Raw genomic sequence first — 10,984 nt, 5'->3', positions numbered from 1 at the left:
CTGTGTCTGTCTTTCTCTGGTCAAATGAAAATAAATGAATGAATAAATAAAATGGAATAAATAATTCTAAAAAAAGCAATATATGTTCATTGTAACAAATCCATCAGCAAATGAAGAAAAGAGCAGCTTTCTTCCCTTTTGTCCCCAATCCTCCTTCCAGAAGCAACCACTGTGGCCTGGCTAGTGGGTAGCCTTTCAGGCTTTTCCTGATGCTTATGCAAGTATTCTGTATGTACAGTCACTATTTTTGTTTTGCTTTTCAAAAATTTGCTGTAGGGCACATGCATTTATTGGAGAGAGACAGAAAAATAGAGCAAGAAAGTGAAAGAGCACCCCTTTGAGGAGGATGGCCAAACCGCTGTCCCTTTTCCTCCACTCTCAGGACTTGAGGCGTACACGCACATGCACTTGGAGTGATTTTCAAGCTGCTGGGTGCAGGACTCAGACACACAGTGGGCTGCGTGGGATCCAGCTGCCTTAACCTCATGCCACCACCTGGCCCCTTGTTTGGCTTTTTAAGTAAACTGACTATTCTACACACCATCTCCCAACTTTACCTTTCTAATCTGCTTCATAAAAAATAGCACTTAAGAGGAGTTAGCTTTAAAGCTTAGAAAACTTAACCATAATGCAGAATAACTCCGAGTTAAAGTACAATGTGTGTCTTACCACTGATTGCGTCTTACAGGTTTAGTTTCTTTAACTATGAGCCATAAGAAAGTGGATGTTCCCATTGCATTTGTGCTGTATCATCTACTCCCTGTGATTTTCTTTTCTTTTTTTTTTTTTTTTTTTTTTGGAGAGCTTTTTTTTTTGCTATAGGACGTGTGTACTCACCAGACAGAGAGATGAGAGACAGAGAGATAGAAAGCGAGAAATCACCCCCGGGGGGGATGGCCACACTGCAGTCCCTTCTCCTCCATTCTCCTCTCGGGATCTTGGGCATGCATGCACATACGCCCGGCGTGAGCTTTAAGACACCGGGTCGGGACGCGAACCGTGGTCGACTACATGGGAGTCCAGTGACATAGCCGTTAACGCTAACTGCTGGTCCCTCCCGGTGATTTTCTTGGGATTATAGTCACACATATCCTTCAGTATGAATGTACTCAAAAGTGTGTGTTTGTGTGGGCCTGGACACGAAGGTTTGCAGGTGGTGCTGAGACTGCTTTGTGGGAGTGTGCGGAGTGGTGCATGTGGTGGTGCAGGTTTGAGTTAAGGTTTTATTTCTTATTTGTCATTGCCAAAAAATTGTTATGTGAAATTGGGATCATGCTCTTTTGGGACATAAGCCTATAAAACAGAAATGTGATTGGTTTAATTTTATTGCTTTGCTATTTGCCTTTTTTCTGTCTTCTTTTTCTTTCCTCTTTTTTTTTTTTAAAGTTCTGTTTCGCTTTTAGTTTTTGCTCTAGGGCACATGTTCTTTTCAGAGAGAGAGAAGGAAGTAAGAAAGCATACCCCTGATGACAGTCCCTGTTCCTCTTGGGATTTTGGGCACGCACATGTGACTGGTGTGTTTCTCAAGCCACCGGGGTCTGTGACTCAAACTTCGCAGTTGGCCATTCAGGATCCAGTCACCTTAACCTCCGTGTCATCTGCTGGCTCTGTTCTCTTTTTTTTAAAAACTATATATTCAATATACGTGGGCATTTCTCCCCAACTCTTTGTGTGTAGAGACACTTCGTTGTCTTTTGTGTCTGTGTGGATGTGCCATGGTCTGTTTGCCCACCCCGTTATCGAGGGCCATCTGTGTCCATCTGGTGATGGTTTGCTACTGAGGATGGTGTTGCAGTGAACATCCTTATCACCTGCATCTGAGCACATTGGCATGGTTCTGTAGGACAGAGCCCGAGAAGTAGACAGCACCTTCTCTTCATTCAGTCTCTTCAGGCTGGGGAGATCGAACGGGTGGCCTCTAGGGGTTGGAGTGGCAGGTTGGGTTAAACAGTTTCATTGGTTTAGGGATTTGTTTCATTTGACAGTGTTGTTTTTTTTTTTTTTTTCTCTCCCAAATCTCTTTTCAGACCTTGCAAGAAAAAAAAGTTATTCCTTGTCCTCCGTTTTATGAGTCAGATCATCCTGTCAGAGGTAACACTGCTGTTTGTTGTTTTTTGTTTTTGATTGCGGGGGGTGGGGGAGAGAAACCAACTCCTAATGCGGTGTAGTCATACCACAATCCCTTCTCCGCCTTTTCACCTGGTTGGGATCTGGGGCACACACACACACACACACACACACACACACACACAGTGCTTTTCAGGGGGGGGGGGGGGAGAGATTCCAACTACGTGGTAGCCTTGTGAGATCCAGCTCCCACAACCCCCAAGCTGGAGGTCAGCCCAGCCTTGCTTTTCTTATTGGGCTGACATTGAGTGAGGTGCCCTCTGTATTACAGAAATTCACAGACCCGTGATATTGCTACATACTTGTCTGGGAAGTATGAGTGCCTGCTTGATGAATAATGCTGCTATCTCAGCCCACTCATTAAGCCAGCATAACTGTAACCCCCTTTGCCCCCGGGAGACACCTGAATTTCCCTTTGCCCCCGGGAGACACCTGATTTTCCTGGTATATGGTACTCATGAAACAGTTTTTATTTTATTTATTTATTTATTTTTTTGGAGAGAGATTTTTGCTGTAGGGCGCGTGTGCTCGCCGGAGAAACAGAGACAGAAAGTGAAAAATCACCCTTACCCCTCAGGGAGATGACCATGCCACAATCCCTTCTCCATCTCCTCTTGGGATTTTGCACCCAGCATGAGTTTTAAGCCACTGTGTTCAGGACTCGAACCCCATTATGTAATCTGTGGGTCCCACATTTTGATTTTTTAAAATAATTATTTATTAAATCTTATTTATTTATGTTAATTTACTATAGGGTACATGCGGTCACTGGAGAGAGAGACAGAGAAAGTGAGAAAGCAAGGCACCTGGTCTGGGCTTCGAACTGTTGTCAGCCTTGTGGGAGTCCAGTGCCTTAACCACCATGCCACCTGCTGGCCCCCAGTTATTTATTTATTTATTTATTTATTTATTTAGATATATTTTTGCTATAGGGCACGTGCACTTGCCAGAGAGACACAGAGGCAGAAAGAAATCACCACCACCCCCTGGGAGGGGAATGGCCACGCTATAATCCCTTCTTCTCCATTCTCCTGTCGGGATCTTGGGAACACACACATACATACCTGGCATGAATTTTAAGCATCTGGATCCAGGACTCGAACTGCGGTTGACTACCTGGGAGTCCAGTGATGTAACCATTATGCCATTTGCTGGTCTCTGGTTTTTTAATATTATGCTTTATAACTTGCCCTGATTATATATAATCCATCAAGAAAAAACTACCACTTTGGGATAAAATTTGGGCTTCTCAAGTCTTTGTATCTGAGAATGATATTTAGTCTGTGATATCTGGACCTTTGTTAAAGTTTTTATCTGTAGTATGTTAAATGTTATGGCATATAGTGGCTATTCCAAACATAAGATGCTTTTTGCTTGATCTGGTTGCTGTGGTTTTTATTACTGCTGATCAGGGTTTGTGTCTTCCAGTTCTGGATGTGCTGTGGATTGGTACATATGTCTTCACAATCGTGTATGCTGCTGCAGATGGGACCCTGGAAACGTCCCCAGATGTGGTGATGGCTCTTCTACCGGTATGCATGTGAAAAGACTTAAGTGAAAGGAGTCTTTTAACAAAGATGGAAGCTGAGGCTTCAGGTTTCTTTCTTATTGGCTCTGATGGTGCAACTGTAGGTGCAAAAGGTTTTTTTCTTTTTTTGTATGCTGTAAACTCTGAGTCTCAACTTGATGAAGACAATTATAGAAAAGCAAGAAGTGTTTTTTTTTTTTTTTTTTTTAAAGTTTTGCTCCTGTGTGCTCAGTGGAGAGAGAGGGAGAGAGAAAAGTGAAAAATTACCCCCTGGGTGGAATGATCATGCTGCAGTACCTTCTCTTCCATTCTCCGCTCAGGATTTTGGACATGCACACACACATGCCCAGCGTGTTTTTCAAGCTCTGAGTGTGGGACTTGACATGTAGCTGGCCATGGGGGATCCAGTCATCCTAACCTCCCTGTGTCACCTACCAGAAAATACCTTGATTTGAATTTTTTATTTTCATTTGTTACTTATCAGGTATTTATCAAATGCCTATTGTGTCCTAAGCACTGCTTTACAGTCCTTGCTTTTGTGGAACTTAAATTCTAAGGACTGAGATCAGCAATAATAAGGGTAGGATAAGGGCAGTGGGGAACGTAAGAGGTGGATGGTGACGGGATTCAAACTGTGGTTGACTACACGGTAGTCCAGTGAGATAGCCATTACTCCAACTGCTGGTCCCTGCAGCCTTGTTTTACTTCATAATATATTGCCAACATCTTTCTATGTAAGTAATATCTGTAGTTAGCCGTTTAGATAGAAAGTCAACTTATTTAGCCCTTCCTTACCATTGTATACTCAAGTTGTTTTAAAGAGCACTGTGATACTTTCTTTTATTTACATATTAGGTAATTATGTTTATTTTTTGGAACATACACCTAGAAAGGAAATTGTTAGGTCAAGGGATGTATGCACTGTGATATATTCTTTTATTTACGTATTATATAGTTATGTTTACTTTTTAGAACATACACCTAGAAAGGAAATTGCTAGGTCAAGGGACGTATGCTTTTTTTTTTTTTAATATAAGTTTTTGAAAACACTGCCTAAGTATCTTTTAGCCAAGTTGAACCAATTTATAGTCCAGACATCAGTGGGACTCCCCACCATGTGCTTTAGTCTGTGGTGGCACCAGTTTCTGTCCTGGCCAGTCTAAGATAAGAAATGGAACCTTGTTTTAATGAACTCTCTTCAGTTCTTGATAGGGTTAAATGTTTAAAATATGCTTATTGAGATGCCTTATTTCAAAAAAACCAGAATTTTCTTTTTCTCAGAGATAATATTAACACTAGCATTTACTGACTACTAGGGTTCCATGTACAGGACTAGACGCCTTCTGTGTATTATTTCACACTCGCTACCTGCTATGGTTTGTAGGTTCATCATCCTTGGGAGAAGGCTGAGTATCAGAGTTGAGTAATCTGCCCTTGCTTGTCCCAGGCCCGAACCAGGTTTGAATTCAGCTCAGTTACTGGCCAGCATCCATGTGCCTCGTGCTACTTCGCACTGCCTTTGTATCATGCTCATAGATTATACATAGAGTTCCAGGGAATTTTCTCATAAAGTGGAAGCCGTTTTTTCAAGATCCTTAACTATGAAGGAGTAAAGAAAAGTAACTAACAAATGGTTTTCCCCTCCCTGTTCACTGCAGAAGAAGGAAGAGAAGCACCCTGAGATCTTCGTGAACTTCATGGAGCCGTGCTATGGCAGCTGCACGGAGAGGCAGCACCATTACTACCTCAGCTACGTAGAGGAGTGGTGAGTGGCAGGCCGGGTTCCGCCACCCCCGGCTCACACTGAGCTGGTCACCTCATTCTCCCGGGAAACTTGGTGAGGGAGGAGGGAGGCTGAGAACTGCTCCCGTGGTGAAGTTACCAGTCTCTGGTTTTATTGTTTAAGGGATTTAGTGCTGGCAGCATCTGCAGCCTCAACTGAAGTTAGCATCCTCGCTCGACAAAGTGATCAGGTAAAGTTTTCCTCTATTGTTACTTTTACGAGATACTTTTCTGGGAAAGATTTTTGGAGGGAATTAACTATGGTTAATATTTAAATGAGGTCACATCTCTTTAAAGGAGTTTCTGGGGAAGGCCACAGCTTAAATAATAGTGTGTTTTGGATGGAAAGACTAGGATATTACCCTGGAAAAACCCGTGTGAGTCTGAGGTACTCCTTCAGTGCTATAAAAAGCTCTTCTGGGGACCAGCAGTTGGTGTAATGGCTATGTTGCTGGACTCCCATGTGGATGACAGTGGGTTGAGGCCCGGACTCGGTGGGTTAAACTCACATGGGGCGTGTGTGTGTGTGTACCCACAATCCTAAAAGGAGAATGGAGGAGAAGGGATTGCGGCGTGACCATTCCCCCTGGAGTGTGATTTCTTACTTTCTGTCTCTGTCTGTCTGTCTCTCTCACTGGCGAGAATATGTACCCTATAGCAAAAGCCTCTCCAAAAAAAAGAAAAAGCCCTTCTGTTCTCTTAGGATCCACCGAGAGTCTACAGAAACATGCTGTGTAATCCAACCAGAGTATGCCTGGGTGTGTAGGAGGCTTCTCTTTTTCTTTAAATTTGGTAGAGGGTGTATGTGCTCACTTGATAGAGATGAGTGGTGGGAGGGGTAGTGAGAAATTGCCCTCTAGGGGGAATGGCCATACCACAATCCCTTCGCTTCCATTCTCTTCTCTGGAGTTTGGGTATGTACGCACATGTGTTCAGTGTGATGTTCAAGTCAGCAGGCCCAGCCCTCCAGTCGCCCAGCTGGCAGTGTGGGGTCCAGCTGCCTTGATACCATACCACCGACTGGCCCAGGAAAAGCTTTGTTTCATTTTAGAGTCCTTATTTTCTTCCTGTTTCTTGAGCCTATTACTTAACTGTAACCCTCCCTTTGTTTTGGAAGATAAATGAAAACCATACCAAATTGTGACTCATCAGAAATATTTTCTATTTGACTTTGAAAATCCACCAGAAAGAAAAGCACCTGTGTGCCTCCCAGCTTTCGTGTTGTCCTTGCAGGGCCCGGGTGGGTGCAGGTGGTTGTGGGATGCCATCCACTTACTGATTATGCAGAGTGACTACAGGGGGCACAGTGAAAAGGAGAACTTTTTTTTTCTAAATAATTTTTTAACTTTATTTATTAGTATTATTTATTTCCAGTTTGATGAGAGAGTGAGTGAGAAAGCAAGCCACTAGGTCTGGGACTTGAACCATGGTCAGCCACTTGAGAGTCTAGCACCTTTAACCACCACGCCACCTGCCAGCACCAGAGGACTTTTTTTTAACTGTCTTGAGTTTAAAAATGTTTTGTGTGCCCCTGTGAATCACCCTGTACACAGGTACTCGTGCCCTTTACCATTCAGCATTTACCATCCCTCTCTGGGAGGTGAGGAGCGCACAGGAGGGGCAGGGCTCCCCAGTGTCCGGGCAGGTCGCTTTGGGTTCAGAGGTCTCAGCAGTCTGCTTTACTGCTCTGGAACTTTCTATCTTGGGTTGACTTCAGAAGTAGCTTCTTATTAGTGCAAGTATCAATATTTTATACATTCACACTTTAAAAATACACTTTTATTTTACTTTTTATCAAAAAATTATATACTTCAAAATATCCAAATAGGAGAGAAGGGCTTATAAATGGGAAACCTGACCCTGCCCCAGCTGCGCTGGCTGAACGCTGCTCTCTGGAGGGTGCCAGGTTTGAGTTCCCCTCTCAGTGGCTGCCACCCTCTCCCTAGTGAGTGTGTTAGGTCTTAGTGGCCGTGCCGGAGAGAGGGTTTGGCGCATATGTCCACCCCCTTCTCCTTTCAGTAGAGGGGTAGCATTATTGTAATTCCTTCTGTTGGTTACTTTTGTCATTGTTTTTCCAGTTTACATACAAATTTCGTTTTTTAAAAAAGAGCTAAGCTTCTATGTCCATGGATAGCAATGTAATAGTTTATAATGGCTAGAAACAAAACAAATGCCCATAAGGAGAGAAAGCTGTATTTTATCTGAATTTACTTTATGTCAATAGTCCAGTAACATTTTCCTCCCAATACAGTACTCCCTCTCTCCCTCTAAAGTTGTTTCTGGGAGCCAGACAGTTTAGGTAATGAGTGAGTTAAGAGCGAGTAACTGCTTGCAGTTTTATATAGACAATAACTTTTTGCTTCCCTTTTAATGTGCTAAGCATTGTGTCTAAAAAAAAATATGTAATTCTTTAAAAGGTACCACTTCTGGTTTATTATCTGTAACCTTCAGAAACTGATGACATGAAACTACAAAATTAGTAATGTCTTGACATCTGTATATAAAACATAAATTAACTCTAATTTCAAACTCTCATTTATTAGTGTAGCACTCAATCTTAAACAGAAAACGAAAGAGAAGAAGCGGCTCCAAATTTAGTCTTATACCATTCTTTATAAAAGGAAACTGTTTCCTTTAACTTCACACCCACAATACACCCCAATTTCAAAACACCTTATTTAATTATCTTGGTTACGGACACTTGTAAGATGAGATTTCTTATTTCACTCCCATAAGCTTCTGGTTTTCAGAAAACCTGTGCTTTCCTTTACTGAAGAAGTCTGGTCCAGCAAATCCAAAGTTGGAGATCTTTGGAGGCTGTGTTGGAAGGTCTGCAGCAGCAGCTTCAGCTGATGGCTTCTCAGGGCTGCTACTAGAACGCCCTCCTCCATTACTTCGGCGGCTCCAGCTCGCTGCGGGTTTCAGACTTCTCTCCCGCCTTCCTGTCCACCATTTTCCCCACCCTGGCCCTACTTTTGCCATTTCAAGTGATGTTTCTACCTTTATTCCTGGTGGTGTCTCTTGATTTTCCACTTTGTGAGGAGTACCCTGGCAGCCCTCTTTTTTTTTTTTTTTTTTGGAGAGGTTTTTGCTACAGGGCACGTGCGCTCGCCAGACAGACAGAGAGAGACAGAGAGACAGAAAGTGAGAAATCACCCCCCAGGGGGGATGGCCACGCCGCAATCCCTTCTCCTCCATTCTCCTCTCAGGATCTTGGGCACGCACGCACACGTGCGCGGCGTGAGTTTTAAGCCACCAGGTCCGGGACGCAAACCGCAGTCGACTACGTGGGAGTCCAGCGACATAGCCATTACGCTAACTGCTGGTTCCCACAGCCCTCTTTTTCACAGTACCCATCTAGCTGTTTTCCTCTGCCTCCCCTCTGTAATACCAAAACAGATGTTTTTAGCATTCTGTCCTAGAATGATTACATCTTCTTTATCTTAGCTGTAAATTTTTAAAAAGAATTATTTAATTTTATTTATTGTCAGTTTTCAATTTGACCAGAGAGAGAGACAGAGATAGGGAATGTGAAAAAGCAAGCTACTTTCGGCTCTGGTACCTGAACCATGGTCGGCCATGTGGGAGTCCAGTGCCTTGACCACCATGCTACCTGCCAGCCCCTCACCTATAGATTGTTTTCAAAGTTGAAATCAGTTTGTGTTAGTGTGAATGTATGTCTGTTATCTACTGCATAGCTAGTGTTATTATCAATACATTTCCTTTCCTGGACAGCTTTTTCTTTTTCTTGCTTTCTTACTCAGTGAACACTACTCCCCTCTGGTTCATGCTGCCCTGTTCTGGTCAGCACTGAGAGCTAGACCAAATGTCAGTGAGTTTTTTGGTTTATTTTTTGCTATAGGGCACATGCATGCAACAGAGAGACAGAGACAGGGAAAGTGAGAAATCACCCCCTGGGGGATGTCCATGCCACAGTCCCTTCTTCATTCTCATCCCGGGATTTTGGACACACAAGCACATGCGTCCCTTGTGAGTTTCAAGCCATCAGGTTCAGTACTTAGCCATAGTCAGCCATGTGGGAGTCCAGCAACTTTAAGCATCATGCAACCTGCTGGCCCCAAATATCAAGTGATTTTAAACAACAGAAGTCATTGTTAGAGTGAACAGAGCTCATGGAAGCAAACCTAAGGAAAAGGAGAGTTTGTTGGAAAGAGAGGGATTTCAAGGAAACTGATCAGTCTGAGGAACTAGTACCAGGAACTGGTACCAAGGGCTAAGGTTACTTTCTGCATCTGGACCAGTGCCCACAGGGTGTCTCACTAGTTGTGTGGGTCTCTCTGTGCGAGACCCCAGTCAGCTGGAGTTCGTCCCAATCCCAGACTCCAAGGAGCATGTGTTGACTGGGCATAGCTGTTGAGTTCACCCTCATGTCTCTCACAGTGGTGATTATTCATTCACAGGTCAGGGCTGGGTCCCCAGGAACAGGTCGAGGGGTTGATTTGGAAAACTCACCTCTTGCTTGCCAGGTAACTCAGGACTTTCAGACCATCTTCCCAGATTTCAGAGCCTCCCAGTCAGCACATGAATCCATACCGAATCTCCTATTTCAGTGGTACTGGAAGGAACCAATGGAAAGCTCTAACCAAAGTGACATTTTCTTCTTTTTTCCCCCAGATTAATTGGGAGTCTTGGCTCCTGGAGGATTCTAGTCGAGCAGAACTGCCTGTGACAGACAAGAGTGATGACTCCTTGCCCATGGGAGTTGCCATTGATTACACTAACCAAGTGGAAGTTGCCCTCAGTAAGTGTGGCTGGTGCTTAATGCAGCAGTGGTCTCTGTCCAGGTCTGGCTGATACCGGGAAGCCAGTTTCCTGTTCCTGACAGCCTGCTCTGTTGGGCATTTCACCTGATAGGGAAGATGACAGGGTGCCAATTTGAATGGATGCTCACTGAGGAGAACGCAGCTAGGCACTGTGTGTGTGTGTGTGTGTGTGTGTGTGTGTGTGTGTGTACGTACGTGTACATACATACACTTTAGAAACTGGTGGAGATAGAAGACATGCAGATTTTATAGCTCGGTTTCTTTGTCCAGTTCAGCTCTCTGGCTCCTTGCTCAGGAGACAGTACCCTAATCCAGTACTGCACCAGGACCGGGTTTGAAGGCAGGATTGGGAACTAGAGACCTCAGGCCCGTGACTTCCAAATTGGACCTGGGCAGGCGCCCTGAATATGAATCCTGCCCTGTGGGCGCTTGACCTTGCTGCAGTCCGTGAGGTGCAGCTGCAGTGGAAGAGAGGCTTTGCTCTCTAGTGCTTCAGCATGGGTGGGTGTCCTGGGTGGCACCCAGCAGGTTCCTTGTCCTTCTCCTGTTCAAGCAGGAGTATTTCATCTGATTGACTCATTAACTCCAATTCTCATTAAGTCTTAATTGACAAAATACAGTCTCAGGATTCAACTGAAAATGAGTGTGAAGTAACGCGACTCCTCTTTTGTGCCCTTCTGCGCATTTTCCACTTTTCAGAGATTTTAGTCTGTCATTTTTCTCCTAAACCAAGCACGTCCTAGTGATTCATGCCTTGGTTGGG

General features: G+C 44.0%; 1 protein-coding gene across 2 annotated transcripts in view; it reads left to right on the top strand.

Annotated features, from left to right (window-relative positions):
• NUP214 (nucleoporin 214) overlaps window positions 1-10,984 on the top strand; it is a 113,326-nt gene that overhangs the window by 8,392 nt on the left and 93,950 nt on the right. For both annotated transcript variants that reach the window (XM_006164334.3, XM_006164333.3), the window contains exons 6-10: window positions 2,028-2,091; window positions 3,556-3,659; window positions 5,314-5,420; window positions 5,562-5,628; window positions 10,073-10,199. In XM_006164334.3, the coding sequence (XP_006164396.1) occupies window positions 2,028-2,091; window positions 3,556-3,659; window positions 5,314-5,420; window positions 5,562-5,628; window positions 10,073-10,199 (469 nt within the window). The remainder of the gene's footprint in view (window positions 1-2,027; window positions 2,092-3,555; window positions 3,660-5,313; window positions 5,421-5,561; window positions 5,629-10,072; window positions 10,200-10,984) is intronic.

Source organism: Tupaia chinensis, unplaced genomic scaffold (assembly GCF_000334495.1).
Source record: "Tupaia chinensis unplaced genomic scaffold, TupChi_1.0 Scaffold143602_1, whole genome shotgun sequence".
NCBI classification, from domain to species: domain Eukaryota; kingdom Metazoa; phylum Chordata; class Mammalia; order Scandentia; family Tupaiidae; genus Tupaia; species Tupaia belangeri.
The sequence above is the reverse complement of the archived record's forward strand: the minus strand, read 5'-3'. Positions and strand labels throughout refer to the sequence as shown.